This window comes from Scardinius erythrophthalmus (assembly GCF_964197995.2).
Source record: "Scardinius erythrophthalmus genome assembly, chromosome: 13".
Taxonomy (NCBI): Eukaryota; Metazoa; Chordata; class Actinopteri; order Cypriniformes; family Leuciscidae; genus Scardinius; species Scardinius erythrophthalmus.
Genome location: NC_138233.1, coordinates 9801650 through 9828513, shown reverse-complemented (window position 1 = coordinate 9828513; position 26864 = coordinate 9801650). Strand labels below are relative to the sequence as shown.

The window sequence follows — 26864 nt, the reverse complement described above, 5'->3', positions numbered from 1 at the left end:
GCGCATGGTTTGTTTTATTGTTTTCACCAAGAACAATGTACAATAAACAGTGTTCTTTATTTTTATTTGAACAATTAAAAAAATAGTGCAGCTAGTAATCATAATTAATCTATTTTAGATAGATAGATAGATAGATAGATAGATAGATAGATAGATAGATAGATAGATAGATAGATAGATAGATAGATAGATAGATAGATAGATAGATAGATAGATAGATAGATAGATAGATAGATAGATCTTACATTCATTTTTAAAACAAGTTAAAGTTATTCCACTTGCTTTTATGTATATGATATTTACCCATAGTAATAATAATAACATCAGTGTCATCTTTTTAACCATAAACCAAAACCTTAAATAATTTAAGTGAAGGAATTTCAGTAGGCCTACCAATATTTAGCCAGCTGTAAAGATCCTGTCAGAACTGCAATGTGACCGGGCAAGATAAAAAAAAAAAAAAAAAAAAAAGAAAATTAAATGATTGCAGGCTCTTCTACTTCAAAACTGAATCTTTTCCATAAAATGTCAGCACCAGGATAACAATCAGTGATGATTTTAAACTGAATGTCCTTCGTTTAATTGGCCATTTAAGACAATAACAGTATTTGTTTCTAAATGTTTCATTATCAAAAAAAAAAAAAAACAACAACAACAACAAAAAACTTTTGCTGGTGTCTTGAAATCGTGGAATAATTTGCTTTCCTTTTACTTTGTTACACTTCTTATCGCACACTCTTCAACTCGGACAATTTAACAAACACATTTGAATATGTAAGAATGTTTTGAATGAGTTGTTTTAATGAATTAATGCAGTTGCCATGATTAGACAGGAAGTGAAATAATCACGGCGTTTCAGCCAGCTGTGTATCACATGACACATGAAGAAATGTGCAATTTGCAATAATTTTTTTTTATTTGCAATTTGCAATTTGCAATAAAATATTCCTCAATTATTATATTAATATAATAATTGAGGAATATTTTATTGCAAATTTCTTCATGTGTCATGTGATACACAGCTGGCGGAAACGCCGTGTTTATTTCACTTCCTGTCTAATCATGGCAACTGCTACGACCCCGGTTGGCCAAGATCAACCGAATAAAACAGCTTCTCCACCGGTCGTGTTTGATTTGTCTCAGCCTCCAGTCATCGAAGGATTCACCCCGCTGCCCAGGGCGAGGGAAGAGAACTTTAAAGACAAATTCATCAGGAAGACGAAAGAGAATCCGTTCGTTCCTATAGGTGAGTTACATAAAGCAGTGACTTACACAAGCAGCACAACATACATTATATCATACAACCACCACAGAGCTTCATATGATCTTGTTTACCAACAGTTAAACACCGTTAAACATAAAATGCAAAGAGTTTTGAATGGGCTTAATGTAAACATGCAATGCCACAGCATGGGAACGTCTCATGTCATGCATTCAAGGTGATCTTTGGCATCATATGGCATTTTCTGAATCACACTACAGGGCATACAGCTGGCATTTAACTTTTGGACTCATAGTTTGACTTTAATCTCCCCGTCAAAGTAACACCAGCAATTTAAACAAAGTTCCCTCTTCTGTGTTATGGAAGTGCTGTTGTGCAAATTCTTTGCTGTGTCAAAGCCAGAATAAAAGGATAACCAGTATAGAATACAATAAACAAAAACAGGGGCATTGTTGGCTTTGTTAATGTTGAAGCTTGGTCAAGGCTGAATGTTTGAGACCACAATAAAATAGAGTGGTTTCTGTATCTTTCTTTCTTTCTTTCTTTCTTTCTTTCTTTCTTTCTTTCTTTCTTTCTTTCTTTCTTTCTTTCTTTCTTTCTTTCTTTCTTTCTTTCTTTCTTTCTTTCTTTCTTTCTTTCTTTCTTTCTTTCTTTCTTTTTTTGATGGCAACCTGGTAGATAGCCTACCAAGTTATAGAAGTTTTCTAGTATTAACAATTACTGTTGTAACATTATATAATATTTTCCAAACATACTATTGTTCAAAAGCTTGGGGTTGTGAAGATTTTTTAATCTTTCTGAAAAAAGCATTTTATGTGCACCAAGACAGCATTTATTTGATAAAAAATATAGTTTTAATATATGTAATATTAGGCTATTACATATTTTTTTACATTTAAAATAACTATTTGCTGCTATATTCAGATATTTTACAATGTCATTTATTCCTTCAGAAATCATTTATTGGATCATTCCGTCAAGTCAACCAAATTTCAGAAACTTCCCCAGCTCAAATGTTTTATTTTGTTCATATTTATTCTGTAGAAAGACAAAAATAAATAGTGATGAAAACCAAAATATTAAATGTCTCAAATGTATATTTACTGTGCAGTCCACCATTTTGTAGAGAAGGGGTCAAAATTACAATTTTCACCTGAGATTTGAAGCCAATTTACTGGGGTGTAAAAATGACTTTAGAAAGATGGCAGCATCATTATTTTATTTTTACACAGAGATTGGTTGGTCTATTAGTAAAATATGTTGACTTTAGCAATCTTTGTTTCATTATATGCCAACGGTGACAGTTCACAAATGGCAAAAAGCACTTCTTGTGGTTTTTTTTTTTTTTGCCACATGTTTGCATGCCTGTAACTCAAGAAGTATTAAAGATATCTTAATATCCTTTTAGATTCTGGTTCTTAAACTTTTCTTTTGGTATCTTCATCTGAAAGCCCCTCGATGGTTCAATCCCAGAGTTATGGAAATGTTAGTGTGGCTCCATGAGTAAATTGTAAACATTTTCAGTGGGCAAAAACCAAATGTGGGTCACTTTGCATACATCTTTTTTTCTTTTAAAGAGGAATATCTGAAGAACAAATAATGTTGAAACTAGAAATGTGTATTGTGTTTTTCTATCAACACAGTTGCATAGAACATACCTGTCTGAGAGCCAAAAATATTCCTTTTCCAACGTTGTCATACCTGTAACTCTAAAAATAAAAGATATCTTAAAATCCTTCTAGATTCTCATTCTTAATAAACTTTCTTTTTGAAATCTTCATTTTCAAGGTCCTATAAAGTTCAGTCCCATAGATATGTGGATCTCAAAGCAGCTCCATGTTCAAAACAAAATGTGGTTCACTTAGCACACAGCTGTGATACTTATTGCATTAAAAGAGGAATGTCTGAAGAATAAACTAGAAATTTAAACTGGAAATGTATCTTGTTACCCTCTATCAAAAGAATTGCATTAAACATAACTCCCTGAGTACCAAAAATCCACTGAAAATGGTTGGGGCACATTAACTTGCTCTCAAACATGTAGCCTATTTATATCTATATTTGAATCAGTTTTAGGGATATTTGGAAGATGGGATTTTGTTCATTTTAACAGCTTCTGAAGCTACCAAGAGTTCAATTACGCAGTATCGTAACTGGTTACCGCATTGACATCCCAATATCTCTGGGACTGAACCATATAGGGTTTTAAAAATTAAGATTCCAAAAGAAAAGTTTCATAAGAACAAGAATCAGCATTACAAGAAATGACATTAAAATATCTTTAATACTTGAATTAAAGTATTAGTAAACTTATATAATGAAATGATCTTAGTATAGAAATAAAGACATGTAAACTTCAGAAATTGTTTTGTTTTTGGGACTCCGAGAGATGTATTGTATTAAATTGTTTTGATAAATGGAAACAAGATACATTTCTAGTTTCAGTGATATTTGTTTTTTAGGCATTCTTATACACAATAATCATCAGCTGTTTAAAAAGTTACCTAAATTTGGTTCTTGACCATTGAAAATGGTTAAAATTCAACAATATGAGCATGGAGCTGCTTTGAGATCCCCATATTTGTTGGACTGAATTTTATAGGACCTTAAAAATTAAGATTCCAAAAGAAAAGTTAATTAAGAATGAGAATCTAGAAGGATATTAAGATATCTTGAATACTTTTAGAGTTACAGGCATGACAACTTTAGAAAAAGCATATTTATGGCTCTCAGACAGGTATGTTCTATCTAGATATAGATATAGTCCGGTGGCGTAGTGAAAATACTGTTACCGAGGTGATAAAAGCACCAAATTTTGCATGGTGTTTCCTTAGGGTCTATAGTGTAATTTTGGCCTAGGAGCCCTTGGAAATAAATGTTGTAACATGTCATATTAGAAGTATATCATTATCAATGAAATATGCTTAAAAACACTGAGATTTTCAAGTTCCTGCACAAGATAAAGTATTCAAATGAATCCTAAAGTTAACATTTTGATATGTTTATTTGTTTATGAACTTTTACATAACTAAAGCTTCAATACATGTTAAAGTATTAGCAATATGGTCTTTATTGGCCCTGTAATTGATAATTATGAGTCGTTACAGTTGCATTTGCAAAGAGGTGAGCAGTCTAAACTTGCTTTGCCACATTTGCATGTGGAACAATCTCCCTTACAGCAACATTTGATAAGTTCTCTGCAGGCTGTGGGGACTTCTGGAAGTGTCATCCAAACTGGTTCCCAAGATCCTTTTTCCTTGGTCCATCCATAGTCCCTAGGAGAAGGAATACCTTGCTGTGAGAGTGTGCTGGTCGCTCAGATTCCAGTCTGATAAAGTGCCCGTCTTATGTGCTGCAGTAGAGTATCTTGGGTGGGTGGCAGTTTCTCTATTGTCCTACTCCCATAGCAGAAGAGTTCTTTCCTCTTCTGGACAATGGAGCTTGAAGGACTGGACTTGTCATACAAGATGACAGTCAGTCTCTCAAGCTTTTGGAACTGCCATGAGGCAGCAACTAATTTTTGGAATGGATTTCTGGCAAGGGAAGCAAATACGTACTCAGTTACTAACGTAGAAGAAGAGGGAACGAGTACTGCATAATATCTTACGCTAGGGGAAAACCTCTTTTCCGCGAGATATTGATGCCAAAAAATTATCCTTAATTTTGTAATAATGTAAAACGCGTTGCGGCAGCATGCAGACATAGGCGAGACAGCTCGCGCGCCTATTGGCTGCCCTGCGGCAACTGCAGCAGCCTATCAAAAGAGGCCCCTCGTGACGTCAGATCCAATGAGGGCGCTTCGCGCCCACTGCGTCACGTCCTGCCGAAACGGCGTGGCTTGGGCCTATAAATACAGCTTGACAGGCTGTGAAATCTGGTTTTTCATCGCCGAAGCGAACCAGAACGTGATGCATGCACGGCAAAGATATGCAGTACTCGTTCCCTCTTCTAGAGAGAACCGAGGTTACGTTAGTAACCGAGTACGTTCTCTTATGAGAGGTCTCTCGTACTGGGTAATATCTTACGCTAGGGGAACACAGTGTAAAACGCCGTGCGTGCTGAGATCCAACACCAAAGTCCCAAGGGCAAGTGCCCGGGGCTCATATAGTGCATGATCATCAGGGACTCGCAGAGAGTCCAGGAAAGAGGGGCTGGAACAGCATCATTACTGTACTATGTAGCGTCCTGTAAGGAGCAATTATATAGTGTTCCACACAGTCAGGGCGAAAACTCGGCCTGGTCTGATGAATATTACGGGTCTTTCACACTGCCCATGAAGTTATTTAATCGATCAGTGCTCGAGCATTTTCAGTATTCTGAGCCGATAGCATCTAGCAGATAGTACTGATTTTAGACTGAAAGCAGCTTAGCCTGCAAGGCGGGAACCTCTAGGTTATAAAACCTCATAAATGTAGATGGGGAGGCCCAGCCTGCCGCCATACAGATATCTTGCAAGGCAATCCCACTAGACCAAGCCCACGAAGAGGCCATGCCTCTTGTGGAGTGCGCTCTGACACCTAACGGGCACTGCAGGCAGAAGCGTAAGCCAGCGCAATAGCATCAACTATACACCTGGATAGGCCTTGTTTCAACGCAGCTAGTCCCTTAGAACGTCCGTTGAACGAAACAAAGAGCTTCTCCTTCTGTCTGAAGACAGTCGAGCGAGACAGATAAGCCCTTAATGCCCTGACCGGGCAAAGGAAGCTCGCGTCCTCCTCCTCGTTGGAGAGGGGCAGGGCCGACAGGGAAATCACCTGAGCCCTAAACGGTGTGTTGAGGGATTTTGGAACATATCTGTGCCTTGGTTTGAGTATGACTTTTGAGTCATTTGGCCCAAACTCCATACACGTTGCGCTTACTGAGAGCGCATGCAAGTCCCCTACGCGCTTTACTGAAGCGAGAGCCAAAAGAAACGCTGTCTTGAAAGACAAGTATTTGATATCTATTGATCGGATTGGCTCGAATGGGGCACCTTTCATGGCTTCCAAGACCGTAGAAAGGTCCCACATGGGAACTGAGGGAGATCTGGGAGGATTCAGCCTCTTAGCTCCTTTAAGGAAGCGAATGACCAGATCGTTCCTTCCCAGTGACTGGCCAAGCCTCGGTTTAGTGAACGCTGCTATGGCCGCCACATAGACCTTGAGCATGGATGGGGTTCTGCCCTTATCCAGTAGCTCTTGCAGGAAGGAGAGAACCTCCGTCACCCCACAGTCTGAGGGTGAAAAGCCACGAGCTGTGCACCAGCTAGTGAACACAGACCAATTCGAGGAGTAGAGCCGTCTAATAGACGGGGCTCTAGCCTGCGTGATCGTGTTTAACACTTCTACCAGGAGGTTAACGGGTACCCGTTGATGGCCCACGCATGTTGGGACCAAAGCTCTGGGCGAGGATGCCAGATCGAGCCCTTGGCCTGAGAGAGGAGGTCCTTCCTCACTGGTATTGGCCATGGGCAGTGCTCGTCAGCTGTATCAGAACCGGGAACCAATCTTGGTTCGTCCAGAACGGAGCCACAAGTAGCACTGAGCATCCGTTTTCCCTGATTCGCTCGAATACCTGAGGTAGGAGCGAGACGGGGGGAAAGGCATAGAGCGGGCAGCGGGGCCAGACATGGGCCAGCGCATCCCTGCTCTTGGAGAAAAACTCCGGACAGTGAGCATTTTCCTGAGACGCGAACAGGTCTACCTTCGCTCTGCTGAATGTCTTCCACAGCAGTTGGCTGTAATGCACCTGACCGGTACCAATCGGTCACCCTCCAAGGTTTCAGAGCCGAGACGCATTTCTGATCGACCTTGAGGTGGAACAGACCGGAAGTCCATGCTCGGCGCGGTACTCGCGCTTTTAGCCAAAACTGCAGTGGGCGCATGCGAAGCAGGCCCAACTGGAGTACAGATGACGCTGAGGACATGAGACCCAGCATTCTCTGAAACTGTCTGAGCGGGACTACAGTGCCGCAGCGGAAGGATTCTGTCATGCGCTGAATGTCCAGTCTGCGCTGTGGTGATAGCTGTGCTGTCATAGACTGTCTGTGCCCAGAAAGGATATTCTCTCTTCTAAGATGAACTCTGTTTTAGCTACAGATTCATCTGCACAGTTATGGCTGTCAAGAGTGACTATATCTTTAAAATCATCCAAGAAAGGGTTGCCCATTCTTTTAATTGTTTCAGACAGGTTGGCTACATGTCTTTGAAATGTCTTCTGTGTGGAAAGACACTGTTCATGATGCTGGAAGTTCTTAGGATTATCTATGAGCCTGTTTACACCTGGCCACTTAATGCGTTTTCTCAGATCGGATAGCTATCTGATTTATCAAAACGAGTTCACTTTACACCTGGTTACCTAAATGTGTTTTTGCGAAACGGATTTATATCCGATCTTCAATTCCCGCGCTATATGCAGATTTAATGGAGTGCCCGTCACGAAAGCAACAGATATGAGCTGCATTTTATTGATCATCAGCTAAAAATTTCTAAATCAAAGACCGCAATAAGAGAGAGCGGCAACAGCCCTGGTAAGATCATTTAATTTCTCTACTTTTAATGATGATGATTGTGTGTTAAGTGTCTACGACTTACTTTCACTTTGATTTGCGATAGTTTGCACGTTGGCTTAATGAATAGAGCGATCGGATTCAAATCCGTCTCGAATGCGTTTCGGAGGGCTTTTACACCTGGTCTTTTCACGATCGGATAGCTATCCGATCTGAGAAAACGCATGAAGTGGCCAGGTGTAAACAGCCCCTATGTCATTTTCAGGAAGAAAGTCCTCTTCAAATTCTTTCAGTAATCTTCCTTACTCTGGTCCAGAGATCATCCATCGTCTGAAAGCATTTGGGTTTTCAGTGAGACCAACTGCACCACTGCAACCTTTCTCAATCTTATTCTCTTGTTCATGAGCTTGGTCGAAAGGTATTGCAGAGAACTTGTTGTATGTCTTTGAGAGAACCCAGTGTGAATGTTTTTCAAACTCCTCCTTGATGGTGCTGGGCAAAGACTTCGGGCCCTATCTTGCACCCAGCGCAATTGACTTTGTACACCGACGCATGTATCATTCCTATTTTGCACCCGCGCAAAGCGGACTTTTCCCTCCACAGACGCACGTCGGTTAACTAAGAAATACACTTGCACTTCCCAGGGCGGTTCAGCGCAAAGAGGAGGCGTGTTCCGGCGCAAACGTTCCCTCATGCTATTTTACAGGTTTAGAAAACAATTGCGCCACTGACTGAAAAAAAAAACAGTTTAAAGTCAGTGGCGCGTTGCGCATGTTATTCATATGCTATTTTAAGGGTGCATGCTTGGCCTTAATCAATGTAGCGTGTGCACAACGCGCATACACTTTGATTATCTCATATACACACAGACGCAGCAGTTTTCATTTTTGCAAATCATACATTATTACGACAGACAGACAGACAGACAGACAGACAGACAGACAGACAGACAGACAGACAGACAGACAGACAGACAGTTTATTATAAAAGCATACATCTAGCTTACACATTTACCCAAATTATCATACGTCTGTTTAACCGAAGTTAATTTGGGTGTGTTTCTCCATCCCCAACGTCCCTGACGAGAACGCTGGTCTCCTCGGCTGTGAACCGCTCCTGGCGCGCGCCTGGCAAATCCGCCGTTATAATAGCAATCCGCCATGGAACAAGTGCGCCTGCTCTTAAAGGGAATGTGAGATGACGCTCTGATTGGTTTATTTCACGTTACGCCCAAACCACACCTATGAATAATGAAGCTACTTCAGACCAACCCCTTTTAGATTTGCGTCGGGCGCAAGAGTCATTTATCCCGCCGGTATAATAGCAACAGCGCCCAAGACCCGCCCACAAAGTTACTTGCGTTTTGCGCTTGATACTTGCGTTTCAGATCCTTAATGTGGACAGACACCTATATTGCATAGTTTGTATGGTCCAAGGCAAAAAATAGTGGGATGAGTTATTCTAAAACTTCTACATATAGAAGGCAGTTCTTCTCTCTGTGAGCTCTGACAAAAATGAGAATGAGGGTTTCATATCTTAGTATTAGATCCCAATACATGAAAGTTGGACTCTTCTTCAGCATGTCATTTCTCCAAGTGATAAAGGTATCTTCATCTTTGGGGCCAGCAATAAGCCTAAAAGCTTCCTGCTGCTATTGTGAAGTGACAGTAGAGTGACTTGGTCTCCATGACTCGCACCATGCCTAGTTAGGTGTGCTGCTTTCAGAAATGAGTCAGCCTTTCCAGAAGATGCTACTTCTGCTTCAGTGAGTGCTGTCGTCCAACCAGAGCACTCTAAGAGGTCGTCAAGTGTATTCCAAGTGTATTCCTTAGTTGGATATTAAGCATAAAAGAACGAACAAATTCTGACCTGCAACACGTCTACAATAGGCAACCAAAATAACTGAAAGTACATCTAGATATGTACTGTCACACACAAATTGGATTTAATGTGATGTGATGCAGCCTAACATAAAACTAATGACCAAACTATGAACTCAGTAGACAGCAATATGAATGACCTAGTTTAATTGAAAAATAAAAGAGAAAACCAAGATCTCTTAACATTTAAGCATTTTTGCTGCCTTTTTTAATAATTCCGCCTATATTATACAGGGCTTTTTGAGGGTTTTTTTTATGAGGTGTCTTGGCACTCTGTTTTACACTTATAATTTGGAAGATCTACCGGCCTGAGCACAAATTTACAAAAGGAAGCTTATTCAGTGGTCTTAAAAGGCCATTACCCTGAAAGCTTTACTTGAGAAAAAAAAAAAAAAAAAAACTTTTTTCATGAATATTGTTTTTAAGTGATTTGACACTAAATTTCAATATTTCAGCTGGGCTCCTAGGCTGAAATCATTTAGGAGGTCCTAAAGAAGCTTCATGTAAAATTTGGTGCTTTTATCACCTCGGTAACGGTATCATTTAATATGTGCACTACCCAACTGGACTAATAGATATGTTTCTAGTTTTAACATTATTGTTCTTTATATATTCCTCTTTAAAAGAAAAAAAGGTATCAGTTGTATTCAAAGTGACCCACGTTTGGTTTTTGACCACTGAAAATGTGTACAATTTATTTACCAATTTACTCATGGAGACACATTAACATGTCCATATCTCTGGGATTGAACCATCGAGGGGCTTTAAGATAAAGATACCAAAATAAAAGTTTAAGAACCAGAATCTAAAAGGATATTAAGATATCTTTAATACTTCTTGCGTTACAGGCATGCAAACGTGTGGCAAAAAAAACAAGAAGTTCTTTTTGCCATTTTTGAACTGTCACCATTGGCATATAATGAAACAAAGATTGCTAAAGTCAACATAGTTTACTAATAGACCAACCAATCTCTGTGTAAAAATAAAATAATGATGCTGTTATCTTTCTAAAGTCATTTTACACCCCTGTAAATTGGCTCCAAATAAAAAATTGTCATTTGGACCCCTCTCTACAAAATAGTGGATTACACAGTAAATTTACACCTGTGTGACATTTAATATTTGGCTTTCATCACTATTTATGTTCGTTTTTGCACTGAAAAAATATTAACAGAATCCAAAATTTGAGGCGGGGACCTTTGGTTGGGTTGACACGGAATGACCCTATAATGTGCTGATTTGGGGCTTAAGAAATATTTCATATTATCAATATCAGTGTTGAAAACAGTTTGCTGCTTTATGTTTTTGTGAAAGCTGTGATAATTTTCAATGGGACCCCAAATTGTACCATATATAGTACTTTTGGCTGGGAGTAAGTGATCCTTGAAATCTTGAAATCACATTATTTTTCTTTCTGTATCCGTTGATCTCTGGCTGAGTGAAGTTGTAAACATCAACGAGAATCCCAGGGCATGGTAGATTTTCCACTAAACACACCCTTCTCTCCAGCTGTGGGGTTTGAATGTGACCTACGCAGCTGTCCAGCTGGGGCTTACTCAAAATACAAGCTAAAGAAAACAGAAACGGATGATAGAATGAAAAAAAAAAAACTTTAAGATCAAACCATTTGGCATTAAATGTGTATTGCATGGTATTGATTCTTATGTTATGCTATATACAATCAAATGGAATAGCTTCAATTTGTCTGTGGTCTTCCTCCTCAGGTTGTTTGGGAACAGCCGGAGCATTGATCTATGGCCTCAGCGCCTTCAGACGGGGCAAGACCCGACAGTCCCAGCTGCTAATGAGAGCCCGTATCTTCGCCCAAGGCTTCACGGTCGTTGCTATTATAGTGGGTGTGGCTGTGACAGCACTGAAACCCAAGCCGTGAAGAGAATACAGAGACCCTGTTTGACCACACTGACAAACGCCTTATATGGTCGATGGGTGAAATGTGATATGAATGTGGAGTGAACTGAACATTAAATGCCAATTGTTAGCATTTTTATTTTCTTTAACCCCTTCAGACCTGAAGTTTTCCCACTGGGCAAAATCAAAATAAGCCCAGTGTAAGATCTCATATTATAGATCGACAAGTGGCACTATTTATAAAAGTGTATCAAACTGCCACACTTATACACTCATTTAATACCCAGTATTTAATTTAAAGAGTGTCACCGTAGCCACTGTTTTGTGGGTAAAGCATCCGGTTGACAGGCATAGTACCTGTTTTTCCATGTTGATGACCATTTCTTGAAACATTACATTGCTTCTTACCTCAGTTTTCTATTATGTATATGTATGTAGACTAGTCAAGCTGCAGAGTAATGTAATCAAAGATAATGGGGATTCTTGGTATTATCTAAACTCTCCACGTGTAATAAATGTAAGTCTTATTTGTTTAGAAAAGTTACAATGAACGTCTGAATTCAGAAGTTTTTTATTGAATTAATTTTATTTATGTGTTATTGAATACACAATTATTGCATGGTCTGCATTGATGCACACACATTTATTTGGAGTCAGGGTGAGGGCTAAGAGATCTAGAATTCCAATTTTAAATTACAAATTATTATCATTACTAGATTGCTTCACTTAGTCAAAAAACATACAGATTGTTTTCTTTGGCTATTAACCTTTGTTAGTTGTAATATGCAAATACATTTCCAACCAAAATTCAGTTTTCAATGGAAACAAGGCCTCCTAACTTGTACAAACAAACTGTAGCATTTATACACCTGCCATTAAGTAACAAGCAGGACAACAAAGTCAACATCTGGACTGTAAAAAGCAGTATTATTTAACTTCCAGCATTTTTTGTAAAAGAACTATCTTCATTATTTCACTGTGCTACGCTTTATTTCTAGCGCTTTTGGACACTCGACTGATGAAGGCCTACAGATAGTAAGTCTCACAGTGAGAAAAGGTTTAGGCACAGGATTCATTGCTGTAGAATGAGAATCAGGAACTGTACACTTGACAAAGTACATGCTTTAAACACAATGCTTTGTATTATTAGTCCCATATGTATGTAGTAACTGGAAAATATTAACCACTATATGAGCACAGTGCAATGAAGGATTGCGGTGCAGTAACTCTTCTTCATTTGTAAAAATATTCTGTTAATTTAAGTAATTAAGAAGCTGTTATGAGCAACATGCGTGGGAAATTAAAAACTGCTCATAACTAATAATTATTTGAATATTGAAAAGTGGTAATGTGAAAATTATAATGGGTCAATAACCTTAGCAAGCTCAGAAATATAACGTCCCTCTTGGCAGTGAACAGAAATACAAAAAAGCAGATGATGCCAAACCCAGATACTGATTACACCACAGCATTCAACTTATGAAGACAAATAAATGACAAAAAAAATACTACATAGGGTGAGAGATGGTAACTAAACTGTATCCAAGTATAGAATGTAAACAAATACTTCTATTTCCTTTGTAACAAGGCAACAAAGACACTTTTGGTTCCAGTGAATTAATGCTGTCTAATGGTTTGTAGGCACTGCAAATGTCACAACAATCACAAAGTAACTTGTAAGATGCACCAAAAAAACGTTTGGCATTTAGATAGAACTGCTGCCTTTCATGGACATTGGGATTAAGAGAGAAACCATGAATTTGTTTGACCTGTTTTCAGATGTTCGTGGCACACTTGAATTTGTTTGTTTTTTAACTTACGGAATAGCTGAAATCTTCTGCCATTGCAAAACACCAGGGTACATAAATAGGAAGTTTAAATACAGTAAAGTGTACACATTCAATGACCCCATTAAAACATAAAACTTAAATCTGTTTAAGTGTTCAGCCTCACTAAAATAGAGTGCAAGAGGGAACAAGAAAAGAAAGCCTAGGAAATACAAGAGGGAGTTGTGTTAGCGAACCAGAGGCGTCTGTTTTAGGGAAATAAGAACGGAGCGCATTCGAGACACGTCTTTAGTCATGCGGCTGGTCTTGGGGTTGAAGTCGCATAGACGGGCCACTTTCTCCCATTCTGTTCCAGGACTGTCATCATCACACTCCTTGAGGAAGGCCTCCTCTGACGCTCTAAAAGAACAGACAGGAGAGAATCATGAGCACCAAAGGTCATGTCATGCCTCGACATCAACTCTGTTTCACAGACAAGGCTTAAGCCTAGTCCCAGACTAAAATACATATTTGAAATCTGAAAGCTACTTGTACTGACATATCTTAAAATATGTCAGTGCCATTGTTTTGTCTCAAGATGCACACTATTAATGTTTTCTTCTAAGGCACTTTTATAAAAGCCACGTAAAGCCCTAATTGAACTATGGCCTAATCCTGGCTTAGTCTAAGCCCTGTCTGTGAAACCGAGCATAAAAGAAATGAGAGATCGACCAACGTTATTTTCTATGTTCGATCTCCGATTGTAATTATTTTCTGTCCTAACCATGTCTGAACCGTGACATTTTTTTTACAGTCTATGGTCACACTGAATGTGAAAGTTACACAATGTGACAATCACAGCCAATCAGAAGATATTTGTTATGAGTACATCCATCTGTTTTGCCTAAACTTCTGTTTCTCAATTGAGAATGAAAGAGGAAACTTTTAAACCTATTAATAAAACTAGAAAACCCTGAATATCTTTCAAATATTGGTTGAACAAATTAATCAGATCTCTAAATGAAACGAGAAACAAAGCATGGATGTGATTATCATTCAAAAGTTTGGGGTAGGTAAGATTTGTTTTGAAAGAAATTATAGAAATTGCATTCAGCAAGGACACACTAAATTGGTCAAAAGTAGAGACCTGTAAAACATTTATAATGGGACAAAAGATTTCTATTTCAAATAAATGTTTTTTTTTTTTTTACCTTATTATTTATCAAAAAATCCCGAAAGAAATGCATCACAGTTTCCACAAAAATATTAAGCAGCACAACTGTTTTCAACATTGATAATAATAATAAATGTTTTTGAGCACCAAATTAGCATATTAGAATGATTTCTGAAAGATCATGTGATGTTGAAGACTGGAGTAATGATGCTGAAAATTCAGCTTTGCCATCACAGGAATAAATTACATTTTAAAATATATTCAAATAAAAAACAGTTATTTAAATGTGTAATAATAATTTCAGTTTTTACTGTATTTTTGATTAAAGGGATAGTTCACTTTGAAATAAAATTTTGGTATGTTTTAGCTTACCTCAAGGGCATCCAAGATGTAGGTGTCTTTTTTTCCACAGTAGTTTCAATGATATTTTTAGGTCAAACCGTTCTTGTCTGACAGTTTTATCATGCAGGTCTATGGTCACTGTCTCAAAGAGCATGCACAGAGTCCAAATTAAAACAATTCCCCATCGTCCATCGCGGGCGCTTCCTGGTGTGTAACGTGTGCGCACACCAGGATGTGTGTATATGTCTATGCACCAGTCTGCGCACACGTCACACACCAGGATGCGCGCGCGCCCTCAGATCACTTGGACGTGGCTGTGTTACAAGAGGTAAAAACGATATAAATACTGTTCGTTTTCTCACACAAACTGCTCGTTTCGTGTCTTAGGCCATCAATGTGTACTTACGATGGGGAATTGTTTTAATTTGGACTCTGTGCATGCTCTTTGAGACAGTGACCATAGACCTGCATTATACGACTGTCAGACAAGAACGGTTTGACCTAAAAATATCAAAATTGAAACTACTGAGGAAAAAAGACACCTACATCTTGGATGCCCTTGAGGTAAGCTAAAACATACCAAAATTTAATTTCAAAGTGAACTATCCCTTTAAATGCAGCATTGGTGAGCAGAAGAGACGTCTTTCGAAAACATTACAAATACTCAATGACCCCGAACTTTTAAACGGTAGTGTCGTATCTTTGTTTATGTGATGCAAGCAAGGAACTGTGCATTTATGTTATTTCACTGATTTGCATTAAACATACACAAAACCTATGGCATCAGAGTTGGGTTGTTTGTAGAAAGCCTTATCAGCGATCCTAGTGCACAAACAGGCAGGAAAGCAAAAGAGGAAATGAAAACAAGATAAAGGAGAGGAAGAGAAAAATAGGGAGAGAGGGATACATAAGAAGAACATCAACAGAAGTGTTAAAGTGCATCAAATCCTTTTTCGTGATACTAAGAAGACTGAAGATAAAAGTTAATATTAATCAACAGCATATGTGGTGCGGTTTGCTGTTCATTAACAAAGAAAAAGTTTGATCATCCCCTCAGTACAAATTGGAAGTGCATTACTGCAAATAAGATTTTTGCTTCTAAGGAACAGGTCTACATTTTCTTAAAGCTTAGCCCTCAATGAACCCGGAATATTCCTTTGTTGATTATTTTACTTGACGTGCCTTTGTTTTCTCTTTGTTTCTTTTGTTTAGCTCCAACCCTGCTTAAAAAAAATGAAGGCTGTCATACAGTATGTAATATCATACAGGTATAAATCCCTTTTTAATTGATTATAAAATTGTTCAAATATGGTTTACACATGTTAGTTTTCTTCTAGACAGAGTTCAAGATACATTTTTTCATCTTACTACTGGAGCTGTCAGTTTGCTAATTTCAAATAATTATTAAACAGCAAGCACAAACTATGTAACAGCGGCAGCCCTTCCAGCGCACTGAATTCACACCCTCTCAAGTGAACTATATAAGTAGAGTAATGTGTAGTGAATGAGGGTATGGGGGTCAATTTCAGACACAGCCTTGGTAATCCTGAAGACATTGATTAGATTGTTCAGGTGTGTTTGATTAGGGCTGGAGCTAAACTCTGCAGGACAGCGGCACTCAAGGGCCAACGTTGCCCATCCCTGGCATAAGTCAAAGTTCATGTCATTTCTATCAATAATAAAAAGCATGCAGACAACTTTATGAACAGTCTTCTCTGTACACATGACGAAACTACAGTAAAACAAAGGGAATCAGATAACATGCAAAAGTCTGTTAAGGTGCGAGAGGTTGCTGACATTAAAAGCCAGCAGTAAGACTCACAATTAATTACGTTTACTTTTGAGTATGAGTAAAATGAAAGCTCCTCTAAAACATAGAATTCATATTAAAAAATAAAATGTCTTTAAATTAAGTAAAATAATACTGACAATAGTAAATAACAATAAAACTCAGTTCTAGCAAGACATTCTTCATTTCAAGTGTTTTCTTGTATGGACTGGTGGTTCACAACTGTTTGCATCCTAATTTTCACTAACAAAAACATATAGTTCGATAAAGCATGGATATTAAAGATGTTAGGCTGAAATACTTGTTGTTGGCTTTATTTTTCTCCATCTGTTCATTCTGGTGTACATGCCAGTCCTCCAGTTCTTTCCGGGCCTTGTCCCTCCACACGGCCTCGGCTGCTTTAGAGGCGGAATCTGCACATGGGAAACCAGAGAAAGTTCACATACAAAGCTGCTTATTTCATTTGTCTTTGTTTGCAAGATAATAATACGTTTGGCTGCCTGTTTATGTTTTTAAAATACAAATTCCTTGAAAAATGAATCTGCTGCTTAAATAAAAGCATTTATTTGTCAAGTTTCTAACTATGTTTTGCTGGCCAGTATTACAAACTGGTACCTATTATGTGGATGTAGCATAACTTAAAAGTAGGGCTGTTTTCGACTAAGGATTTTCATAGTCGAATCTGATTCGTTAGATTTTGCCGTAGTCGACTGATAGTCGAACCTTTTTTTTTTCTTTTTTTTTTTTAGATAGCAGCTCGATTTTTTCCATTTCAAACAAAAGAGCTAAAAAACACATATATATCACACATATATCATAACATTTCATAAACATGAGGAGCAATATGAGAGAGAAATTTGGTGATGGTTGTTTAGGTACATTAAACCACGTAAAGCTTTTTCACGCCCATGAGAACCGCGTGGAGTCAACTCACAGCCGCTCCGCTGCCCTGCTGAAAATGTGAAGCAGAAACGCTTAATATCAGATAACGTCCATAATAACTGGACTCTGGGTTCGATTTTTTGACCATTTTCAGTGGTTATGAGGAGCAATATGAGAGGGAAATTTGGTAATCGTTGTTAAGGTACATTAAACAACGTAAAGCTTTTTAACGCACATGAGAACCGTGTGGAGTCAGCTTTTTAACGCACATGAGAACCGTGTGGAGTCAACTCACAGCCGCTCCGCAGCCCTGCTGAAAATGTGAAGCCGAAACGCTTAATATCAGATAACGTCCATAATAATTGGACTCTGGGTTCGATTTTTTTTATCATTTTAAGTGGTTATGTGGAGCAACATGAGAGGGGAATTTGGTAACCATTGTTTAGGTACATTAAACCATGTAAAGCTTTTAACGCACATGAGAACCGTGTGGAGTCAACTCACAGCCGCTCCGCAGCCCTGCTGAAAATGTGAAGTAGATTTTTGAATACATTTTTATCTATTTACATTAGTAAGCTACAGGACATCGTCTTTCAAAACATGACCTGAAAAAATAAAATAAAAATGGTACCCAGCCCTTCTGAAAATGCGAATGCGTCTCTGTCCCCAGCACATTTCAAACCAAACTGACGCCCATGTATTCGACTATGAGGTTCATAGTCGAATCAGACCTCTCCGAATCGAATCGTCGAATCCTCGACTATTAGAAGTCAGCCCTACTTAAAAGTGAAACTTTTTGATTACCGCTATTGTTAGAAATACCCTATTAGGTTTTGTCATTCATGATTCGTTTATTTTACAACCGAAAGTATCTGATAATCATGGAAACTTGTTTCCACCATGGAATGAAAAAATAAAAACTTTAAAAGTTTATATCTCACAATTCTGGCTTTATAATTCACAACTGCAAGTTTATATCTTACGATTCTGAGATATCTTGCAATTGCAAGTTTATTTCTTCTAATTATGATTCAGAATTTTGAGATAAAAAGTCTTGTTTTACCTTTTTAATTTTTTATTCCGTGGAATAATACAGGTGTTTCAGGGATGAAGTGTTTAGCATTCAGCTGGTCATATGATCTTAACATGCTGGTCACCGTAAGAATAGACCAGTCTTATGTGGAATAAACATATTTGTCAAAAGTATTAACTAACTGATTTTAAGGCTTTTAAGGCCTGGTTTCACAGACAGGGCTTAGATTAAGCCAGGAGTAAGCCTTTAATTAGGACATTTAAGTAACGTGTCTTAGAAAAAACATTACTGGTGTTCATCTTGAGGCAAAACAATGGTACTGACTTGTTTTAAGATATGTCAGTGCAAGTTGCTTTCAGTTAAAACAGCTCAAACATGCATTTTAGTCTGGGACTAGACTTAAGGCTTGTCTGTGAAACCGAGCATATATTAAATAAATTTAAACCAAGCTTAAGTTAAATTTCCTGCATCTAATATCATGACATGCCAAATAATTGTCTTAATTGAACTTGGCAGGCTATCCAGTTAGTAACACACACACACACACACACACACACACACACACACACACACACACACACACACACACACACACACACACACACACACACACACACACACACACACACACACACACACACACACACACACACATTCTTATTGACGGTTATTTCTAATTCTACAGGAAATAATTCTATACCTAATTCCTCCAGCCGAGACTTTTGTTCCTCCCTCCATTGGCGCAGACTTTCAGGTTCTTGTCTCTGCATGTCGACCTGAGAAATGGCTGAGTAGCCATCAGTTGTGCCGTTGGCGTCCTAATGTTACAAATGATGATGTAATGTTAACAACGTCCTTTCCTGGCACAACTGGCAATTGTGTTGTAGTACATAATAACAAACAAGAACATTTAATGTGACAATATTAGTTGTTTTTTTAACCACACTCACCTGAAACATATCTCCGTTTACAGCAGTAGCTGGTGCTCCTCCAAAATCACCTGCACTCAAATAGAAGAAAAAACGTGTTTCAGCTCTTGTTAGGCAACAGTTTCTACACTGTGTTGATTCATGGAAACATTACAGGCATCACCGGAATGCAGCACACCTTGTTGGACTGTGAGTACGTAAAAGAGCTCTCTCACAATTTCTGGATCTAGTCAGCACGGGCTGGTCTGTTCTCTTTTATTATACTCAATTGCTTTTACTAGTGTGCTTTTCCAGTGGTTTGCTTGCTTGTCTTACCCTGACAGGTACAGGTGTGACTTTAACTCCAGCATTAAAGCTGATGCTAGACTACTAAAAAACATTGACAAGAAAATTTGTAAAATTAGTTTTTAGTTCAGTTACACAGTAAACCATTCAATTATATATCAGAGTCTTCATGGTTGTTGTAAATCATAATTATTATATTATTAATCTCCACTACTGTCAATAGCTCATTTTGATGATGATGATGTAGATTAGATTTAGAGCATTTTTGCTATATTTTTGCTATATGTATTGTAATGACGATTAATTCTAACAATCAACAAGTACAGTGTAATGATTTTGTAATCTTAGTTGTTTTTTACTATAATTCATTTAATTTATTTGCAATATTTTACTAAAAAGTACTGCGGCAGTACTATAGTACAGTGGCGGTATCCAGTGGTAATACCATGGTGTTTCTATAGTACCGGTATATAATGTAATATCATATGTTACATGCAGTTACTATAGTAACTATTAATTATGCATAATTACATGCAACTAAACCAAACCCTAATCCTAACCCTATAGTAAGTACATGTTGTTACTTAATATTACTCAGTACTTACATGTATAATAACAGTGTAGCCTAACAAAGACACCTAAAATAAGGTGTAACCATACTTTTTTGGACATGTACTATGGGATTCTTAAAAGCAAGTACCTGTAAATACCAAGTTACAATAATTTCTGTACATTTAGTAAGGGATGGTCAAAAAGGGATGGTTGTAAGGCACTCCACGGTACTTTTAAGAATACCACGGTAGATAGATGTCCAAAAACAGGGTACCACTAGTACTTATGTGTAAGAATTAAGGATACCGTAGTATATTTTGACATTAGTTTTTACAGTAAATAAATAAATAAACTTGAATATTCATTTGATTAAGCAAAAGCAAACAGGCCGGCGTGACACACACACACCTCCGATGAACGTGTACGTGTCCGCGGGCGGAGGTCCGTCGTCGTCCTCCATCGCACCGAAGCCGAAGCCGGCGCTGTCGTTCTCGATCACGGCGATCTCATTCTCCTGCTGGGCCAGAAACGCCGCGGCCGGGTCTTCTTCTGCATGAACGCCGTTGTCGGAGGCGACAAACCCAAAGTCGTCAGCCATGTTTAACAAAGTAACACCAGTTTCCGTAAAGCTGCACTAAAATCCTCCAGCTGTTTTTGTTCTTCGAGCGAGTTGGTAGTGTTTGAAAGGAACAATAAACGTGTTTGTTAAAGGTCAAACGAAGACAGATTTGTATATAAAAAGTATATAAAGTAATTTTTACTTTTTAATGGCAGCAGGTTGGCTATGAGTTGAATGACGCGCAGCTCTGGTTGTTGGGAGTGTTGACAGGAACAAAAATGACAGGAACAATGTTGAACACACAGTTGATTGTGGTGTTGTGTCTCCATCTAGTGGAGAGTGTACGTACAGCAACCCTACAGCAAGCCAGGTACTCACGCCGTTACGTTGATCATAATGATTTTGGTTATTTTTTGTTTAGCATATTTGGAAAACTTGACGAATTGCAATGCTGAGCTTTCATGGGTTTGTAAGCAACACATGCTTTGAGACTTTCTTGAAGACAATTTCCAGCAAGCTAGGTTGAAATTTGAATGTATTTATGCCGGACAGTAGACATAGAGAACAGTCCTCTAAAGTTCTAACACCTTCCTACGCCTCAGTGAAGTACCTGAAAATGTAGTTAAGTCAAGAACCGTATAGACTGACCTATGTTGAACATAGTTGTCTGTATTATACACAGGTAAAATACTTGAATAAACTATGAATAAGTATGGGTAAATAAATAATAAAAATAAAAATAAAACAATAAAAATAAGATAGAAAGATGAGGCCACGTTTACAAAACATCAAATCTGTATTCTACAAACAATTGAGAACCTCAATATAGACTCGATGAATTTACAGAAACTTGGAACATAAGAGTCTGGCCACGGGGGCGCGCCCACCGAGCCCGTGCGTCAGGCCACCACGTGACGCATGACGTATTATCAAAGTCCTACTAAAAGAAAATCCAACAGGGAAAACCTGCGGCTTCTGTGCGCGACCTGACGCCCAAGTCTAGAAAGTTGTGAAGTTTACTTGATCTCTATTTATAACAGATCATCAGATCAGAAAACGGAAGGCTGCGATGTCTGTCGATCACAAGGAGGTAAATGCTCTGCTTCCCAACTTCTTTTTGGATGTACCGGCAGCAACTGGGCTTTAAAAGAGAGTGTATTACGTTTCTAGGTTACATACATAGACTCTCATAGTATAAGTACTGCTGAAGGCTATTAATGGGTATGATTGCAAAATTATGCATCAGCTTTAGGATACTTTGGGACTTTTCCTAACATTGCAATTCGTTTACATTACAATGTGGCTTGCCAGCCAATCTGGATTCTCTAAATAGCTAAATGTTTTTTTCTTTGTAGGAAATATTCATTTTTAGTGATCCTTTAGTTGCAATGATTACAAAGTTAAAAATCGCTTCATTGTTTGAAGGCAACGACATTGGTTTTATTTCCACATATTGAGAAAAAATATGCAAAGTTCATGTATAGTTTGCAGTTTTCAAAGTACAAGATTTATGCTTGCACTCACATGAACCCTATATAATATTGATAGAATTAGAAAGGAGTTCAGATAGCTTGATCACTTGCTTGTGTTTATGCATAGTTATGTGCTTTTTTAGCTTTAAAACATTAAAGCTATGAAACATTATTTCATTTTTAATTCACCCTAGGGGATGAAATGTCAGGCTTATGAATGAATATTATTTTAAAAGTAATTTTGATCACAAAGGACTGAATGAAATTGGAGGTAGTTAGTGGAAAATTGAAATGCACTCAGAAAAGAGGACCTTTCAGAACGTACAATGCCCTCTCAATTACAGTTTTGCCACAGGGTTTGACAACAGCTGCAGTTTTGTTCTCTCAAATTGTATTCAGTTTGACATAACCTGCTTAGGGTGGCACAGCTTTGCCGTCTAAAACATATGTTATTCGCACAGTGCGAGAAGACCATTCAGAATTCATAATGGTTTCTCAATTGGAGTTTTACCACAGGGCAAACACAGCGCTGTTGCATTCTCAAATTGCTGTCACATACCCAACTGTGGGTGCAACCATGAAACATATGTTATCCACATTGAGAGGAATGTTCATTTTGCTTCCCACCCATCCAACCTGCCTTCTGATGTCTTTTTCTGGTAGTTTAAATGTTACATCTAGAGCCAGAGAATCTGAGGTAGTAGATGTTTTCTCTTCCTTCACTCCCTCCCTCCCTCCCTCCCTCTCTCTTTCCCCCTCTCCGTGACTCGTGGGTGTTGGGCTGAAATAGTTTGGTGTAGTTTTACATTCCTTATATAGCCTGTGGAGTAAGAGAGACGTGGAGCGAACCCGTGTCACAAAGAAGGAGGGGAGGGAGTTGAGCTTTGCCAGCAGTGAGAAAGTCAGGCTGTCTTGCAGTGCCAGATTTCCACTTGGTTTTCTGGAGGTTTGGGTGACAAGTTTGGTCCGTGGCATAAGGTATGTGTGCGCCGTGCCACAATGTAACAGGTAAACTCTGTGTGGGATAGGATAGCCTCTGGAGTTTGGAGACTATAAGGGAGGGAGGAAATGTCATGATTTTGGGGACTCAACTTGTCCTTGGCTTTTAGTTTTATGTCATGTTAATATTTGCTATTGTGCCAACCCGTAACATAATCAACAGTGATGCTATGATCTGCTGGAGGTGCCACCGGTGGATTATTTAGTGTTTGAGGAATAATATGCAGTAGTTATTAAATTAATCTGCTATCATCATGCATAAGCATGTCATGTGCTCATGCTTTATTCAAACAGCCATTGAGTGCTATAAATCTATGCTGAGCTTCTTAAATGTGCTGGGTTGTCATAATATATAGCATTTTCACTCATGGATTTGCTAGAGTGTAGATAATGTGCACTTTCATTGTGGATCACTGACCAGTAATTTGCAGTTCACCACGCAATGGAAATATATAGGTGCTTATTTCTGTCACCTACCTGATAATTAATTAAAATAAGCCGAATCTCAAATGTCTCCATGAACGCTGCCGTGAACAATTGATCTCACAGGAATAAAAATGGTTTCAGTGCTGTTAACCTCAAGCCAATCTTAAAACCTTATATTTATACTTTTGTTTAGTTGTCAAGTCATTTTTTGTGAGTGTGTGTGTGTGTGTGTGTGTGTGTGTGTAGTGTTTTTCACAATACACATGGTTTTAAACCAGCTTTACAGACATTTTAATATCTTAGAGCTGGGCGATTAAATTATATTGCTTTATGTTAGTATGCTGTATGTATGCAAATAAAGTTGGACATACTTCTATATCCAACTTTTTTATATCCAAGAGCTGTTCGATAATATATTTACGATATAAGCTTTTGAAAGGTTCTAAAAGAGGGTGATGCCATAACCATTTTGCGTTCCCAAAAGAACCTTTTTAAGAGTGTATTAGTATACATAGCTTTATGAGAGTGTACTCTTATGTATGCGAGTGAATTTGGTTATATTGTTCAAAAAATTGTACTATATAATTGTTTGAGATTTCTTGGTTGTTGGGTTTAATTCACGCACAGTCAGACATCAACAGCATACCAGACACTGTTCACGTATGTGCCTCTGGAATGTTTGGTAAATAGCCTTGTTAGGAGCTCAGAATCACTTGTAATATTATTACTACATGATGGAATGAAACCATAATCTCTCTTCTGTTTGTTTTCTTTTCAGGCCATGAATATATATTCTGTAACACTCAACGGACCTGCTCCCTGGGGCTTTCGGCTTCAGGGAGGCAAGGACTTCAACATGCCCCTGACCGTGTCCAGGGTAAGTGACCTCATCTTGGATGTAGCGATGGGTAAAAGACATGTTTTGTTATCAGCTTAAGCTGTCAGCTGTATATTAATGATGTATTCATCCCATTTGTTCCCTTTAACATTTCAGTTTGACAAATGAACAAGGTGTTTCGCAGACTCCATTTAGATAGCATGCATCCATCACTCACTCAAGGTGTTTTCATCCCCCTAATGAGGTTTTGCACCAATTCTGTGTTAGTTTACGGTCCCGTCTGTGCGTGCAGAAAGACATCAAACACAAACTCAAAAGGAAATGCAATCAAGTTAATGAGAACAGTGTGCTCAGTGCTTCAAGAGGTCTATTTCAACACTTGCATTCCTTCAGAAACATGTCACCGCTTGATATCAACCCCATAAGAAAAGGCCTGCTTCAGAACTCCATTCAGATGTCTCCTCACAAGGATATGTTATGCTTTGTTTAGTTTCTAGCATGCGTTGTTCTCTCTTTAAGGTCATTGAATCTTGGCTTAATGGCACCTCCAATGGAGCATATTGAACAGATCAGGTCCAGACGCAGAATTTCCATTCCTTATATGAGCAGTGTTGTTTGTAGTATACACACAATGTCAGCTCTGGTAGCTAGTGCTGTTGTGAACCTAAAAAGTCATTTGGTATGTATACGAATACCATAGGGACGATTGAGGCCTTAGTTTTGATAAAGGCGATGCGTGTACGTAGGTTGATTCCACAAAAAAAAAACATTAAATATTGTGACTCTGAACTGTCTTCAAAACATTGCTCAGTTTGTTGAGCATCCTAACTAGCGATGCGTTTCCCAAAAGTATTGTTAGCCAACTATGGTTGCATGTCCCATCATTTCCATCATGGTTCAACGATTCAGCATTTTAACGGAAACCGTTGTGAAATACCTAGTTAGTTTCTCCAACGATGAATTGTAGTGCGGTGGTTAAGCAGCGAGTTACGTCATTGTTTGTGAAACACCCCAGCACAAGACTGGAACACTGGATTAGCTTGGGGCAAGACTGTCTGTTTGCTCAACCAATGATAGATGAGTTTGAAAAGTCATTTCTATAAGTTATGCTAGTGCACAAGTCTTGTCTTCTTGTTTTATTGCATTAAGTAATGTGTCTTGTTCTTCATAGCTTTTCTTGTCTACATCTGCATGTACTTCTTAATGATTGATATTGATTTATTGGCCTTTTTTTTAGTAATGACTACCACTTGGCTGAAGAAGTTACCAAAAGTAGCATTTCACTTGTGTAAAAGTTCCAAAATTTCCTGACAGCCAGTTTTCATTTACTTTTAAATTATTTCATGTTAATATTGACTTATAAATCTAAATACTGAGGAACAATAACTGGACTTTCTATGTTTTCAGCTCTGCCAGATTTTACAACATTTTCACCATTTCCCTTTATTTTTCTGACATGGTAGCATAACCTGCAGCCGTGGACATCTGTTTAGCCCTCAGACGTCTGTCAGCATTGATGACTTGCATTGACACTTAAATGTTAAATGTCTGCTTCAGTCAAAATGGTGACTTCATCCGTCAGTGTGCGAGCCGGCCATAAAGCCGCCTGCTGTTGCCAGATGTTATGCAATAGCAGGAGCGTGTCTGTGCGTGTCATTCTTAACCTGATTTAACTTCTCATAAAGTGCATTGCAGGGTCTTTGGTTTATGAAGAATGATTTCATTACAGGACTGAACAGACACCGGCATCTCCTTCACGCTAGAGCTAACATAGCAAAAATGATGACTATCATTTTGGAAATGAAGGATATCTTCTTCTTTTTGAGTTAAACTGCAGGAACCGCTTCAACGTTAATTCGAAGAAATGGAAACTTGATAAAAGATAAGTGTCCTGAGATAAGAGATAAGTCCATCCAGATGGATCAGTTATTTACTTTATATTTTAGTAGCTCTCTAGGCCTCATAAAGACTATTCTAAATTAAAGCCCTAAATTGGCAAGTGATAACCATTTACTACCTCAATGCTAATCACGTGACCTGGAACGTGCCGTATGTTTAACACAACGCAGTAAAGCAAACATTTCATATCGCAGTCGTCCTCACCTCTTGACAGATGTGAAAATGAATTTTCAAAGGAATGTTACAGTCGGACAGCTTCCTATGTTCAGGTTGACATCAGCCAGTCATTACTGTGACAGGAGGTGACTCATTAGGTGTGTTTGTTCTGTCGTTTGAGATTACACTATGCTTTTAAAGGTGATTTGTTAGTCTGATATGAAGGACGGTGATTCATTCATCTTGACAGAAGGCTACACCCTTCCACATTGCCGTACTGTTGAGTTATGCAGTGTTAAATCACG

At 38.3% G+C, this 26864-nt stretch overlaps 3 protein-coding genes across 6 annotated transcripts in view; 2 read left to right on the top strand and 1 right to left on the bottom strand.

Annotated features, from left to right (window-relative positions):
- Positions 1 to 1048: 1048 nt before the first annotated feature.
- Positions 1049 to 12033, top strand: higd2a (HIG1 hypoxia inducible domain family, member 2A). Its single transcript, XM_081383135.1, has 2 exons — positions 1049 to 1246; positions 11314 to 12033. The coding sequence occupies exons 1-2, from the start codon at positions 1063 to 1065 to the stop codon at positions 11478 to 11480; spliced, it is 351 nt and encodes a 116-aa protein (XP_081239261.1). The 5' UTR covers positions 1049 to 1062; the 3' UTR covers positions 11481 to 12033.
- On the bottom strand, positions 12015 to 21094 carry cltb (clathrin, light chain B). 4 transcript variants are annotated; one of them, XM_081383132.1, is made up of 7 exons: positions 20972 to 21094; positions 20619 to 20869; positions 19395 to 19444; positions 19145 to 19262; positions 16831 to 16942; positions 15509 to 15562; positions 12015 to 13644 (listed from the first exon to the last, which is right to left on the bottom strand). In XM_081383132.1, the coding sequence occupies exons 2-7, from the start codon at positions 20806 to 20808 to the stop codon at positions 13473 to 13475; spliced, it is 696 nt and encodes a 231-aa protein (XP_081239258.1). In that variant the 5' UTR covers positions 20809 to 20869; positions 20972 to 21094; the 3' UTR covers positions 12015 to 13472. The 4 variants fall into 4 exon arrangements, with proteins under 4 accessions (XP_081239258.1, XP_081239260.1, XP_081239259.1 ...); XM_081383134.1 differs by lacking the exon at positions 15509 to 15562; XM_081383131.1 differs by having other exon boundaries at positions 12021 to 13644; positions 20619 to 21082.
- Positions 21095 to 21654: 560 nt separating this feature from the next.
- The window catches only part of pdlim7 (PDZ and LIM domain 7), a 44453-nt gene continuing 39243 nt past the window's right edge, over positions 21655 to 26864 (top strand). The window contains exons 1-2 of the mRNA XM_081383128.1: positions 21655 to 21859; positions 24445 to 24543. Of these exons, the coding sequence (XP_081239254.1) occupies positions 21839 to 21859; positions 24445 to 24543 (120 nt within the window). The 5' untranslated portion in view covers positions 21655 to 21838. The remainder of the gene's footprint in view (positions 21860 to 24444; positions 24544 to 26864) is intronic.